This window comes from Garra rufa, chromosome 15 (assembly GCF_049309525.1).
Source record: "Garra rufa chromosome 15, GarRuf1.0, whole genome shotgun sequence".
Lineage (NCBI taxonomy): Eukaryota > Metazoa > Chordata > Actinopteri > Cypriniformes > Cyprinidae > Garra > Garra rufa.
Window position 1 is genome coordinate 42,482,722 of NC_133375.1, and position 15,388 is coordinate 42,498,109.

General features: G+C 33.6%; 1 protein-coding gene across 2 annotated transcripts; it reads right to left on the bottom strand.

The window, feature by feature from the left end:
- Positions 1-1,732: 1,732 nt before the first annotated feature.
- dgcr6 (DiGeorge syndrome critical region gene 6) lies at positions 1,733-15,335 on the bottom strand. Of its 2 annotated transcripts, none has more exons than XM_073819659.1 (6): positions 15,196-15,335; positions 12,875-12,996; positions 10,445-10,569; positions 10,266-10,366; positions 8,170-8,310; positions 1,733-2,146 (listed from the first exon to the last, which is right to left on the bottom strand). In XM_073819659.1, exons 2-6 carry the CDS (start codon positions 12,982-12,984, stop codon positions 2,063-2,065), a joined length of 561 nt encoding a protein of 186 aa, XP_073675760.1. In that variant the 5' UTR covers positions 12,985-12,996; positions 15,196-15,335; the 3' UTR covers positions 1,733-2,062. The 2 variants fall into 2 exon arrangements, with proteins under 2 accessions (XP_073675760.1, XP_073675759.1); XM_073819658.1 differs by having other exon boundaries at positions 10,445-10,605.
- Between the last annotated feature and the right edge of the window lie 53 nt (positions 15,336-15,388).

Here is a 15,388-nt window from a genome sequence, read left to right on the forward strand (position 1 = left end):
CAAATTAATCATTTTAGTAGGCATTTTCACATTAAACAGTTTAAATTATACTGCTGGAGCAAATATATCAAATATATAAATATAAAAAGGCACAGTGGATTTTCAGATTTAAAAGAGTGTGTTTTGAAGTACTTCCAATGCATCCTGTTACTGTATCCTAGAGTGCAAACAACTTTATTTAGGGAAATAAATAGGCCTGGGTAAGTGTTTTTAAAACTTAAATTAAATAATAAAAAAATAAAAAAAACTTCAAAATCTTGAAAAATGTATTTATATATTTTATTGACCATAGGATGGTAACTAGGAACATCTTCTTAATTAAATTAAATATTTTAATACTTAAATTATATAATAAAAAAAAAAATATATATATATATATATATATATATATATATTTATTTTATTGACCATATGATGGTGTAATAAGGAAAACCTTATTAATTAAAATAAATATTTTAATATTTAAATAAATGATAAAATTAAAAAAAAAATGTGTTATTTAATTTATTGACCATATGATGGTGTAATAGGACAATCTTATATTAAACATTTTTAATACTTAAATTACATAATTTAAAAATATATAAAATTATTAAACATTTAATTTTTTGACATATGATGGTATAATAGGAACATCCTATTAATTATATTAAATAGTTTAGTACTTAAATTACATAATTTAAAAAAATAAAAAAAAATTTTTTTATTTTTTTTATTGACCATATGATGGTGTAATAGGAAAATCTTATTAAATATTTTTTAATACTTAAAGTATTAAATTAAAAAAAACTTGAACTGAAAAAACTAAAAAGTATGTCAAATTTATTTTTATTTTATTGACCATATGATGGTATAATAGGAACATCTGATTAAATTAAATGTTTAATATTTAAATAAATGATATAATTTAAAAAATCTTTAAAATGTATTTTATTTATTTATTTAATTGACCATATGATGGTATAGGGAAATCTTCTGAATTAAATATTTTTGAATACATAAATAAAATATATATATATATATATATATATATATATATATATATATTTTAAATCTTAATACTTCAATTATATCATTAAATTGTTTTTAATAAACATATTTTACATTTATTTTATTGACCTTATGATGGTATAAGAAAATCATATTCATTAAATACATTAAATAATTAAATTCTGTAATTTAAAAAATCTTTAATAAAATGTCAAATTTATTTATTTTATTGACCATATTATGGTATAATAGAAACATCTTATTAAATTAAATGTTTAATACTTAAATAAATTATTTATTTAAAAAAATCTTTGTAATCATTACATTTTATTGACCTTTTGATGGTATAATAGGAAAATATAATTAAATTAAATATTTTTAATACTTTAATAGGTTATATAATTAAAATCTTTATAAAAAAAATCTAAAATTTAAATTAATTTAAAATAAATTTTTATATTAAAAATATGTAATATTTATTTTATTTTTTAATTTGATTGACTATATGATGGTATAATAGGAAAATCTTAATTACATTAAATATCTTTAATACTTACTGTTATAAAACCTGTATATAAATCTAATACTATATAGTATTTAATTTGTAAATAAGTATTAAAAATGCTAATGTAAATTGAATTAAAATATTTACATGCTCTCTAAACAACAAAACGCCTTGCATTTGTGTTTTAAAGCAAATCGTGTTAAAAAAACATAATTAATAAATGAGTCAACAAATGCAGCCTGTTTATTATTTTTAATAATGAACTAATGTGAATCCATCACATGTAACAAATCAGAACAGCACACGAAATGTGTGCAAACAACCTCATATGCAAACCAATTTACAAAACAATACTTAACGTCCAAAGAAAAGTAGTGGGCACATTTTTAGTGTCCTCCATTGTCATGTTACAGAGCTTTCCAGCCCATCATCATCAACTAAAAGAGATTCTCATAAACACTTCCAAAGGTCCAACATCCCGTTGCAGACAAAACAGATCATCCACATTTATTTCGTGTTGAAACTGAGAAGTTTGACTGGTGTCTAATTCTTTCACCACCATCACAGTCATGAGGGCAGAGATCCAGAGAGCGTCTCTTTCTGCTGCAGCTTCAGTATCAGTTCCAGCAAATTCATCTGCATCATCACCTCCTGTGAACAGACAGAGCGAACAATGATCAAAAGAATGAAAGAAGACTAGCCTGACAAGCCAGACCCACATAAATGTAGGGTCTGGGCACTCTCCATAGACAGGGCTCAACCGGAGGGATGGGATAAACGGTTGTCTTTCAAACAATAGGATAGCACTACAACCAATCAGAGCAACGAAGAAGGTGACTTAGTCAGAGCGAAGAAAAAAAAAAACAGATTCCTTGCATGTGTGTTGTGGAAAAGTTTGATGAAAAGATGTGATAATAGATATAGCTAGCCTGGGTTTCCTCATGCTGCCTTGCGCGCAGCACGATTTTATTCACGCTGCTAGGCAGCCTGGAAACCATGGACCAAATTTTGACCTCAGATAGGGAACCAATCACAGAACGGGGAGGGAGCAGCAAGACGATAACGCCTTATATGCGACTCACCGAAGCAGTTTGTTTATAACTATGGATCCAGCATGGCAGCAGACGCGAAGTTATCTTTCGATGCAGCCTTAGATAGTTACACACAAGGCCGTTTCTCAATACCAAGTACGCAAAGTTCGGACTTGGAAGTTTGACTTGGGAGTACGAACTCCCGAGGACATGAGGATGCAAGTCCTGTAATTCTGCGAATGGAACAGCAGTCAGCTCGCCTTTTCTACTCCAGTTATCTTCACTGCTTCACTGTATGTATTTACAATTAGGGATGCACCGAATCCAGGATTCGGATTCGGCCGAATCCTGGGCTTTTTGACGGGGTTCGGTTTCGGCCGAACCTTAGATTTATTTTCCACCGAAACCGAACCCTAGACTTGCACTACGACGTCACACGGCCGTTGATTAGGTGAAGGTGTTTACATAGGACCCGTTCGAATGTAGTAGGCTGTAAGAATCTGAAAATGGAACTCGTAAGCAAAAAAAGTTTTGTTTGGCAGTACTTTCAACCAAAAGAAGGCGATTCAAGTCGAGCTTTATGTTCAATTTGCAATGCCAATTTGTCTCGTGGTGGCAAGGACCCTAAGCAGTACACAACATCGCCGATGTTAAAACATTTGCGTCTAAAACATCCAAAAGAATACGAGTTGTGCATGAAGGAATCTACAGACAGCAGCCAAAATGCAGCAACTTCAGGTACGGCAGCTGGACAGTCACAGCTAAAAACGTGTGATAACCAGACGACCATTACTAGCTTTGCTAGCCCTACACCGAACAAACAGTGGTCCTCAGATCACACACGAGCTAAAGCCATTCATGCAGCAATTGGAAAAATGGCAGATTATTTTTTTTTCAGTTTATAAAATAAATAAAATGAAATGAAATAAAAATACACTGCTGTGGACATTGTTTACTTCATTAATGTGTTTTACTGTGTTAATGGAATAAGGATGCGAGTAGGATTCGGTATTCGGTTTCGGATTCGGCCGAATCTTAAACAGTGGATTCGGTATTCGGCCGAACCCCAAAAATCTGGATTCGGTGCATCCCTATTTACAATAAGACGAAATATGATATCAACCACCTCTGCCTCTTTTCGTTTTCATTTAAACATATTAATAGCTGCTTTTTTTCTGTCAAAGATACTAGAAAAGGTAGTATCCTCACAATTATGCTCCTTCTTAGAGAAAAATGGTATCTGTGAGGATTTCCAGTCAGGTTTTAGACCGTATCATAGTACTGAGACTGCTCTTATTAGAGTTACAAATGACCTGCTCTTGTCATCCAATCGTGGTTGCATCTCTCTATTAGTGCTGCGTTTGATACTATTGACCACAACATTCTTTTAAATAGACTTGAAAATTATGTAGGCATTAATGGTAGTGCACTGGCTTGGTTCAAATCGTACTTATCAGACCGTCATCAGTTTGTGGCAATAAATGAAGAGGTATCATTTAAATCGCAAGTGCAGTATGGAGTACCTCAAGGCTCAGTACTTTTTACGCTTTACATGTTACCCTTGGGAGATATCATCAGGAAACATGGTGTTAGCTTTCACTGTTACGCTGATGATACTCAGCTCTATATTTCTTCGCAGCCCGGCAAAACATATCAATTCGAAAAACTAACAGAATGCATAGCTGATATTAAAAACTGGATGGCGAATAACTTCTTACTGTTAAATTCTGAAAAAACAGAGGTGTTAATTATTGGACCTAAAACCTCCACAAGTAATGACCTAAAACACAGTCTAATACTAGATGGCTGCTCTGTAAATTCGTCGTCATCAGTTAGGAACCTAGGCGTCCTATTCGATAGCAATCTCTCCTTTGAAAGCCACATTTCTAGCATTTGAAAAACCGCATTTTTCCATCTTAAAAATATATCGAAATTACGACCTATGCTATCAATGTCAAATGCTGAAACATTAATTCATGCGTTCATGACCTCAAGGGTAGATTATTGTAATGCTTTATTGGGTGGTTGTTCTGCACGCTTAATAAACAAACTCCAGCTGGTCCAAAACGCAGCAGCTAGAGTTCTTACTAGAACCAGAAAGTATGACCATATTAGCCCGGTTCTGTCAGCACTGCATTGGCTCCCTATAAAACATCGTATAGATTTTAAAATCTTGCTAATTACTTATAAAGCCCTCAATGGTTTAGCTCTTCAGTACTTGAGCGAGCTCCTATCGCATTATAGTCCCTCACGTCCGCTGCGTTCTCAAAATTCTGGCAATTTGATAATACCTAGAATATCAAAATCAACTGCCGGCGGCAGATCATTTTCTTATCTAGCGCCTAAACTCTGGAACAATCTACCTAACACTGTACCACACTCTGTCAGTTTAAATCTAGATTAAAGACACATCTCTTTAACCTGGCTTACACATAAAAACATTAACACATTCCTATAATTCAAATCCATTAAAGGATTGTTAGGCTGCATTAATTAGGTCAGCCGGAACCGAAAACACCTCCCATAACATCTGATGCACTCGTTGCATCGTAAAAAGAATGGCATCTACGCTAATATTAGTCTGTTTCATTCTTATTCCGAGGTCACCGTAGCCACCAGACCCAGCCTGTATCCGGATCAGATGGTCACTGCAGTCCCCCGGATCCAGTCCGCACCCAGCTTAGATCATGGATCACCACCTAGAGATGACTTCAATAGCCGTGGATGTCAACCAGATGAGCTCCAGAGACGGATCATCACTAAAGACCTCGCCAACCTAGACCGCCATCGGTGCCACACCACGGGATCCAGACGAGTTCTCTACAATCAGACATTGTTACAAACTATTGGTTTCATCTGGCCAGAGGAGAACTGGTCCCCCGACTGAGCCTGGTTTCTCCCAAGGTTTTTTTCTCCATTTCTGTCACCTGTGGAGTTTTGGTTCCTTGCCGCTGTCGCCTCTGGCTTGCTTAGTTGGGGACACTTAACTTCCAGCGATATCGTATACTATTTGAACTTAACTGGATGATGATATCACTGAAATCATTGATGAACTGCCTTTAACTGAAAATTGATTATTTACAATAATGCGTTACTTAGACACTATGGTGCTGTTTAAATACTGTGCAGTTGCTTTGACACAATCTGTATTGTTAAAAGCGCTATATAAATAAAGGTGACTTGACTTGAAAAAACGTAGTTCAGGGAATGTACAACATTACAGTGAAACAAAATAATTTATATCAAACAGCATTGCCTCTTTTCCGTTTCATTTAACGTTAAACATATTAACAGCGACAAAAATGTGGTTCATGCAACGCGTTACAAAACAATAATTAAAATAAAAGGAAGTGATATCAAACACCACTGCCTCTTTGTTTTCTTCAAAATATAAACCACAACTCTCTTTCCGTACTCATTTTAAAAATAATAAAACATTAATATGTGATTTAAGCTATATGTGCACTGTGTATAATACATCTTTACTCAATGTACAATAAAATGAAACATGACAAGCACAACTCTGCCTTTTTTGTTAAATGTCAGTTTTAATGAACAATATTAGCCATTATAAAACTATAAGTATAAAGTATAAGAGACTTATGTAATCGGAAATAAAGACAAAAGCAGACAATTCGGTCAAATGCATGCTAAAAAGTCAGCGTTGAATTACGATTGATAAATAATTTATGAAGCATAACTTTGTCCTCAGTCAAAACTCTTCGTCTTCTTCCTTGTCGAATTTCTGTCGCTCTACGTACGTCGTCCGATATAATTGAAACGATTGGCTATGAGCTACGCACAGGCACATTTGATAGACATTCGTAGCGCCCAATAAACGGCTCTGGGCATTCGTAAACCACGCCTCTAATACGAGAAAATGAACATGTGGTTCCCAGACCACGAATCATGACGTGGTATGGCGTTAGCCAGGCTAAGATATAGCGGAAATAGCCGAGATAATAGATAATAGAAATAGCGGAGCTAGCTGGTAGATCAAACTTTTGCCGTATCCGCTTGGCAAAACTCCAAATACATCCTTCTTTTGTAAGAACGACCTCAGTGCAGTTTCTTGTTCTTTTCTCAGAGAAAAGCTTAACTTCAAGTCTTTCTGAGTGGCGGCCAAAGACAATTCGAAAGAAATTTGTTCGCTAGCAGCAGCCATCACTCTATCTCTCACACGTAATTCACGGAACCAGAAAATGTCTGACGGAACTTATGGTCGCAGGTCAGTCGTCATCATGTTAAGCCCGCCGACTCGTGATTGGCCCGGTCCATCTTGGATTTTTCAAAATCTCAAGTGAACTGAGAGTAACTACAGTCGTGGCCAAAAGTTTTGAGAATGACACAAATATTAGTTTTCACAAAGTTTGCTGCTCAACTGCTTTTAGATCTTTGTTTCAGTTGTTTCTGTGATGTACTGAAATATAATTACAAGCACTTCATACGTTTCAAAGGCTTTTATCGACAATTACATGACATTTATGCAAAGAGTCAGTATTTGCAGCCCTTCTTTTTCAGGACCTCTGCAATTGGACTGGGCATGCTCTCAATCAACTTCTGGGCCAAATCCTGACTGATAGCAACCCATTCTTTCATAATCACTTCTTGGAGTTTGTCAGAATTAGTGGGTTTTTGTTTGTCCGCCCGCCTCTTGAGGATTGACCACAAGTTCTCAATTGGATTAAGATCTGGGGAGTTTCCAGGCCATGGACCCAAAATTTCAATGTTTTGGTCCCCGAGCCACTTAGTTATCACTTTTGCCTTACGGCACGGTGCTCCATCGTGCTGGAAAATGCATTGTTCTTCACCAAACTGTTGTTGGGTTTTTGGAAGAAGTTGCTGTTGGAGGGTGTTTTGGTACCATTCTTTATTCATGGCTGTGTTTTTGGGCAAAATTGTGAGTGAGCCCACTCCCTTGGATGAGAAGCAACCCCACACCTGAATGGTCTCAGGATGCTTTACTGTTGGCATGACACAGGACTGATGGTAGCGCTCACCTTTTCTTCTCCGGACAAGCCTTTTTCCAGATGCCCCAAACAATCGGAAAGAGGCTTCATCGGAGAATATGACTTTGCCCCAGTCCTCAGCAGTCCATTCGCCATACTTTTTGCAGAAGATCAATCTGTCCCTGATGTTTTTTTTGGAGAGAAGTGGCTTCTTTGCTGCCCTTCTTGACACCAGGCCATCTTCCAAAAGTCTTGCCCTCACTGTGTGTGCAGATGCGCTCACACCTGCCTGCTGCCATTCCTGAGCAAGCTCTGCACTGGTGGCACTCCGATCCGCAGCTCAATCCTCTTTAGGAGACCATCCTGGCGCTTGCTGGACTTTCTTGGACGCCCTGAAGCCTTCTTAACAATGCAGTGGAAAGTTTTTTTCGGGATTAAGTTAATTTTCATGGCAAAGAAGGACTATGCAATTCATCTGATCACTCTTCATAACATTCTGGAGTATATGCAAATTGCTATTATAAAAACTTAAGCAGCAACTTTTCCAATTTCCAATATTTATGTAATTCTCAAAACTTTTGGCCACGACTGTAGACTGCCCTTGGAAGCAAATGTATTTTGCTGCCGCTAGGGGCGCGTCTAGATTCTAGGCTAAAAGAAGAAAGCACTGAAAAGGAGAAAGAGTGAGATTGACCTGCGGGTTGGTTGTGATGTAGAAACCCGGCACCCCTGCTTTCTCCAGAGTGTTCTGCTGATCCAGAACCTTCTGATCCATCTCAGCCACGATCTTCTCGTCCATCATCCTCTGCTCTTCTTTCACTCGCTGATCGAGAGCCTCAAATGAAGACGGAAACACACTAGGATGACTATTTGTGCTTGTTTTTTCTTAGACAAGACTCAAAAATGCTCAAAATATTCAGGTTTTTGGTTTTGTTATTCTATTGACATGCTTTACAGTCCTCATACATTATATATACACTGCTGCTCAAAAGTTTGTGCTTTTTAAGGGGAGACACTGCAGGCAAAAACGCTGTTTTTCTTTTTATGCACCTTTCAAGCACCTGTCAAGTTGAGATTTTGGGCTTTTTGGTGTTATTTCAGACTAGTGGAAAGAAAACATCCAGAAGACACTTTTTAAGTTTCTTTTACAGCCCTTTAGCTATTTGTGTCAATAGATGTCAATTACAATACATTTTTTAATTTGCTTGATTTTATACATCATATTACCCCCCCCCCCCCCCCCCCCAAAAAAAAAAAAATGTTGTTTTCCTTTGACTCTAATATGTAAAAAAATTAAACAAGAATTTTGAAACTGACTTTAGATGTTTGTACTAGAAATGTATGCAAAATAGCTCGTAAACTTCAGCTGAAGCTCATTTTATCTGTGTTATATATAGGTGGACACTCTTGAGACTCCTCGACTGCCTCGTTCTTATCAGAAACTGAGAAAAATAATAATTGTAACATCGTTAATAATGATAACGCCATGAACTTTCAGTTTCATATTATTTAACAACATTTAAATGCGGAGCCTGGTAATCCCAGGAGAGCACCTGCATAGTTGTGCATTTAAATGATGACAGCTAAACACTATCATAACCTGTTTAGGCTAACGTTAGCTAGCTAGCAATACTTCTCTTCAAGGACATCTTAATCGTATTTTTGATAATTAGTCACTTGCCTTCATAGTCATGTACACATTTTTAAAATATTGTAATATTTTAAAGCCTTTATTGTTTTTCAACTCTAGAGTTGTGCAGTAAAATTCACTTCAAAGATTCACTTTTTATTCATAAAGATGACATGGAAAAAAAGTCTTTTCACTGAAAATAAAAATGATATGAAATCAAATTACCCACATGACCAGAAGATGGCAGCAGAGGATTAATCATTGGCTGCCCTAGTTTTTTCAAGACGTCTTGCGTTTCGATTTATTATAAAATTATAAGAATAAATTGTAGTACTTTTACCGCACTAAAGTATATATTGTAGCAAGTGCAGAAAGTCACTGAAATAAATAAATAAATAAACTCGGACACAAACAGCCTATAAGGGTGAATTATTTAAATACTTATATATAGTTCACTACAAATTAAATATGTTAAATATTAGTATAAGAATTAAATAATGCACTCAGTGTGAATCCATATGAATTATATAATTGAATAACTACATCTTTTAAGCTTTATCTTGAACTGTAAAATCTATTAAATAGTCTATATTCAACCAACAAAAACTGTAGTTTTGTTACTCTGAATTTAGTCTGAATCTTTTAATGCACAGCTCTGTTTTTGACATCTGCTTGTCAGATGTTTGGTCTGGTTATTACTGTCAATCACAGCAATGACTTGCACATATTTACTGGCGTATTTTTTTTAAACTCGCATTTGTCATTCTTGTAACGGTATACTTAAACCAAGTTTTCTTAAACCAATAAATATTTAACATTTAATTTGTAGTGAACTATATATAAGTATTTAAATAATTCACGAATAACTGGAGTATTTGTTTTTAAACAAGCGTTTGTCAAACGTTTTCTTGAAATGGTTTACATGGACGTTTGGTCCTCTTAGACAAACTAAACTTTTCTTCGATTGTGAATGGATTATGCAGAGAAAACGAGCAAAGTACACTCCTATTAGGGCACAGTACAGTTTAGCGGAAACGACTGAGCTGGCTTGTCTGGTCAATTGGTCAAAAGTATGAAAACAATAGAAAAACAAAGCCAAAACACAGACATGTCCAGGAAACAGAGGCCATATGGTCACCCTAAGCAACACCTCATCATACCTCGGTTTCTGCTCTCTGGTTGGTTTTCAGAACGGCCAGATTGTGAGATTTGCACGTCTGCAGAGACTGTTTGTGTTTTCGTACCAAATCCTGCTTGAGAGCTGAAACACACACACAGATAGATCACACACAGTCAACATCTTACAGTTTTCAGTATTATCTGAAACACCCACACTCACCTCTGTGCTCGCCATGTAGTTTCTGTCTCTGGTTGTAGAGGTTTTTCTCTGTCAGGTGCTGAATGTCCAGCAACCCTTGAACTATTTCATACACTGTCCCGTCGATGAGCGCTTGAGCCAGGTCACTGAGTGTGGTGTAAGACAGACGCTGCTGAAATGAACTGAAACAATCCTGTATTACTAACAAAACCCCTCCAGTTACATCAGCAGAGTGAGCAGTGCCAAACAAACACTAAATATTATATACATGGAAAAAGAACTACCAAATCACCAAAAGTCACTTCTGCTTACCAAGCCTGCATTAAACTATAAAATTGTGAAATATTTTCACTATTTAAAATAACTGTTTACTATTTTAATATATTTTAAAATACAATTTATTCCTGTTATTTCAATGCAATTTTTTAAGCATCATTACTCCAGTCACATGATTATGTTGAAGACAGCTGAGTAGAATTTTTTCAGGTTTCTTTGATGAATAGAAAGTTCGTAAGAACAGCATTTATCTGTTTTGTAACATTATACATGGCTTTAACATCACTTTTGATCAATTTAAAGCATCCTTGCTAAATAAAAGTATTAATTTCTATTATTAATTTAAAAAAAAAAAAAAAAAATATATATATATATATATATATATATATATACATATACTGAATTGTATAGTTCATAATGTTACAAAAGCTTTTTCTTTCCGATAAATGCTGATCTTCGGATCTTTCTATTCATCTAAGAATGCTGAAAAAAAATTAATCAACTGTTTTAAATAATGATAATAATAAAAATACTAATAATAAATTATTCTTTAACAGTAAATCCGCATATTAGAATGATTTCTGAAGGATCGTGTGACACTGAAGACTGGAGTAATGATGCTGAAAATTCAGCTTTGATCACAGCAATAAATTACCATTTAAAATATATTCAAATAGAAAACAGTTATTTTAAATAGTAAAAATATTTCACTTTTTTGTTTTTGCTGTACTTCGGATCAAATAAATGCAGGCTTGGTGAGCAGAAGAGACTTCTTTAAAAAACATAAAAAAATCGTACTGTTCAAAACCTTTTGACTGGTAGTGTATATAAAATCAAAAAGATGATAATTTTCAACATGCATTTTTATATTTTATTATATACATTTCTATACTTTTCTATATTTTGAAGGCAAACATAAGACTCTAAGACAGTTTTAAGAACAAGTAAATTAAATTTAAGGCATAAATAGAATGGAACACAAAAAATATATCCGATCTCTAAATATAAATGTCTAACATTAGCAACACTCAAAATGAAAGTTTAATAAATACAATAAAATTTAAATATTTATTTTAAGATTTAAGAAACAAAATAAAAGAAAATACAACTTAATTCACCTTAATTCAAATGGAAAACAAATTTTCATACCAATTGACAGATATTTGTTCTTGTTTTAAGTATAAACTCTGAGAAAAAAGGCTCAAAATACTGAAGATGGTATTCAAATTTTTATTTTTTTTTTATTTTTTTTTGCAGTGCAAGTAATATTTCATGTCATGACTATGAATTTAAGACTTTCTGCTCTGATTAAAGACCTTTAATTTGTGGAATGAAAACTTTTAAAGACCCGCAGAAACCCTGCAGTAACTTTTGACGTTGATATTTCTATTTTTAAGCATGCAACAACATTTCTAAGTCAGTAATCACTGCTGCATGATGTATTCTTCAGTGTTGTTTTCGTCAACGATGACGATGACGAAATCATTTCGTTGACGCCACTTTTTTTCATGACGATAACGAGACGATGACGAGATAAAAATGGCTCGTTGATGACTAAAACATGACGAGACGTGTGTGAGTTTTCGTTGACGAGACGAGAATAGACGAAAATGTTAGTGGGTGGTCCGTCAGACGTTTAAAATGCACGACATTTCTGCTTATTGTGCATGCCAATTAAAACTTAAAAAGTATCTGACGCTATGGCAAGCCGTTTTAGCATTAAATACTCTTTGCTATACTAGTATGGCAAGCCATTTTAGCATTCCATCCTTGTTTGTCTTTTATGTTCTAAAACATTCCTTCATTATTGTAATTATTGGTGAAAATAGTCGATCCGGAAGCTCACATTGTGTTGAACTATAGATCTGCTATTTTCACAACTTATAAGTGACACTACCCAACAGCAAAATACTTACTGACCTACATTAATTTGTTAAAAGACTACTTTTCCCCCTTTTTTTGACTAAAACTAGACTAAAACCTTTTTGACTTTTCAATGACTAAAAGTGGACTAAAACTATCACATATAGAAGTGACTAAAATTTGACTAAAACTAAGAAGCATTTTAGTCCAAAAGACTAAGACTAAGACTAAATCTAAGATGGTTGTCAAAAACAACACTGGTATTCTTGTACATAAGTGGCCTGAGAGGTGATGTGATTTGATGTAATGTACCTGGGCAGGTCCTTCACCAGCACCTGCAGCTCTGACAGCAGGTAATAATGTCTCTCTTGTTGTCTGGCTGCATCAGGCTGAGCATCACTCACAACGCAGTACGCGTCCATCCCACATTCAGCCTGGATGACATGGAGAAAAGAGCTCAGTATAAAACAAATTATTCAAAAAATAGTTTTTGTTGACTAAAATAAAGATTAAAAAAAATAAAATACAAATATTAGATGAAAAAATAATACTTTAGAAATATTTAGAAAACTAAAAATACTAAAATAAATGACTAAAACTGAAATATATATATATATATAAATTAAAGCTGGACAGAAATAAAACAATAAAAAAAGAATATATTAATGACTAATTTTGACATGAAAAATTACTAAAACTAGAACTAAAAAAAGAAAATATAAAAAATAATAATTTTAAATATTAATAATATAAAAATAACACTGTTCATGTTTACCTAAAGTCTGCATTACTGTGCCAAGCAGCTTGACAACTTTAAACACTCGACATTTTGTATAATAAATATTTTTACTTATTAATTATTATGACTATGGTTATTATTTTTATTCAAAACATTAGTGAAAATAGCTAATATAAACATTTAAGAGAATGTAGACTTTATAAAGAAAGGAAAGAATAACTTTGAGACCCTGGACCACAAAACCAGCCTTAAGTAGCACAGGTATATTTGTAGAAATAGCCAAAAATACTTTGGATTTTACTTTTACGCTAAAAATCATTAGGATATTAACTAAAGATCATGTTCCAATAAAAAATTTTTTACATTTCCTACCGTAAATATATCAAAAGATAATTTTTTATTAGTAATATGCATTGCTAAAAACTTGATTTTCTTAGTATTTAGATTTTTTTGCACCCTCAGATTCCAGATTTTTTTAAATCGTTGTATCTCGGCCAAAGATTGTTCCATCCTAACAAACCATACATCAATGGAAAGCTCATTTATTTATCATAAATAAATCATAATTTCAAAAAATTAACCTATATGACTAGTTTAGTGGTCCAGGGTCACATATTGTTTAGAGTGATTATCAAATCTGCAAATGCTGAGAGTTTGAGTCGCCAGACAGTTTCTCAAGTTTGTAATGAGAATGGTTTATAAATCAGTTGTCAACGAAACAGAAGTTTCCCTGCTGTTTTTCTTCCAAAATAAAAGCTCTGTTTATAGTGTGTGAAAGTAAAGAACATAAATTGTAATTTATGATAAATAAAAACATGTAGTAGTTGTCGTATTTTTAAATTAAAACGATTATAAAATAGAACTGTAAGAACTTAATTTAGACAACATTAAAGGCGATTTTCTCAATATTTAATTTTTATTGCATCCTCAGATTCCAGATTTTCAAATAGTTGTATCTCGACCAAATATTGTTTCAAGTTTGTAATGAGAATGGTTTTTAAATCAGTTGTCAACAAAACAGAAGTTTCCCTGCAGTTTTTCTGCCAAAATAAAAGCTCTGTTGTTTAGTGTGTGAAAGAAAAACAACAACCATAAATTGTAATTTATAAAAATAAATAAAAACATGTAGTAGTAGTAGTAGTATTCTATTTGAATTTAACTTATTATTATAAAATATAAAACGGTAATAACTTAATTTGGACAACGTTAAACGCAATTTTCTCATTCTTTTTTTTTTTTGCACCCTCAGATTCCAGATTTAATTAAATTAATAGTTGTGAAATTAATAGTTGATTAAATAGCTGTATCTCAGCCAAATATTGTCCTATCCTAACAAACCATACAACAATGGAAAGTTTATTTATTCAGCTTTCAGACTGGTTTTGTGGTCCAGGGTCACATATTAAAATAACACTGGTCATGCTCACCTAAATTATACATTAATGTGCCAAGCAGCTTATTGACAACTTACATTTAGGATAATAAACCATTTTACTTTTTTATTATGAAAACTTTAGTCAAAAAGAACTAATATGATCATAACAAAGAATGTAGACTTTATAAAGAAAAGAAAGATTACCATATAACTAAATATAAGACTAACATATACTAATATACAAACAAACAAATCTGCAATAAACTAGTAGAACCTGAATATTAGTCATAAGCAATGCAATTATCAGGACCGGAAGGATATTTGTACAATTGTAATTGCATATTTACTGACTGCAAGAGAAAACATCGATATATAATCGATATGAATTATTTATTGATCGTTATTGTCTTTTCAGCTTTTACTGTGGTAAATCTCTGATGGCTTCAATGATCAGCATCCTCTTATTACTGACACTAAAAACAGAGATTAAACTGAACGAAACTCTTAAGTTAACTTTACCTGCTTTAAGTTTCAGCTTCCGGACAGGAAAATATTGATGTTTAAAGCGTGTCGAGTTTAAATACAAACGTTCGTTTGGTGTTTATTATGTATAACTACAAATATTACAGACTCGAGTGACAATTGTTTTGAACTGTGCGTACAAGTTTGCGCATGCGCAAGAGTGTCGTCCTGAGGTCCTTCAGCACGCGGG

What these genes read in the sequence shown, in the direction of transcription:
- dgcr6 (XM_073819658.1), bottom strand. Translation starts at nt 12,984, where the DNA reads ATGGACGCGTACTGCGTTGTGAGTGATGCTCAGCCTGATGCAGCCAGA. An exon ending in CTGGTGAAGGACCTGCCCAG is followed by an intron (nt 10,606 to 12,874) that starts GTACATTACATC and finishes GGATTGTTTCAG; the next exon opens with TTCATTTCAGCAGCGTCTGT. An exon ending in ACATCACAACCAACCCGCAG is followed by an intron (nt 2,147 to 8,169) that starts GTCAATCTCACT and finishes GTCTGTTCACAG; the next exon opens with GAGGTGATGATGCAGATGAA.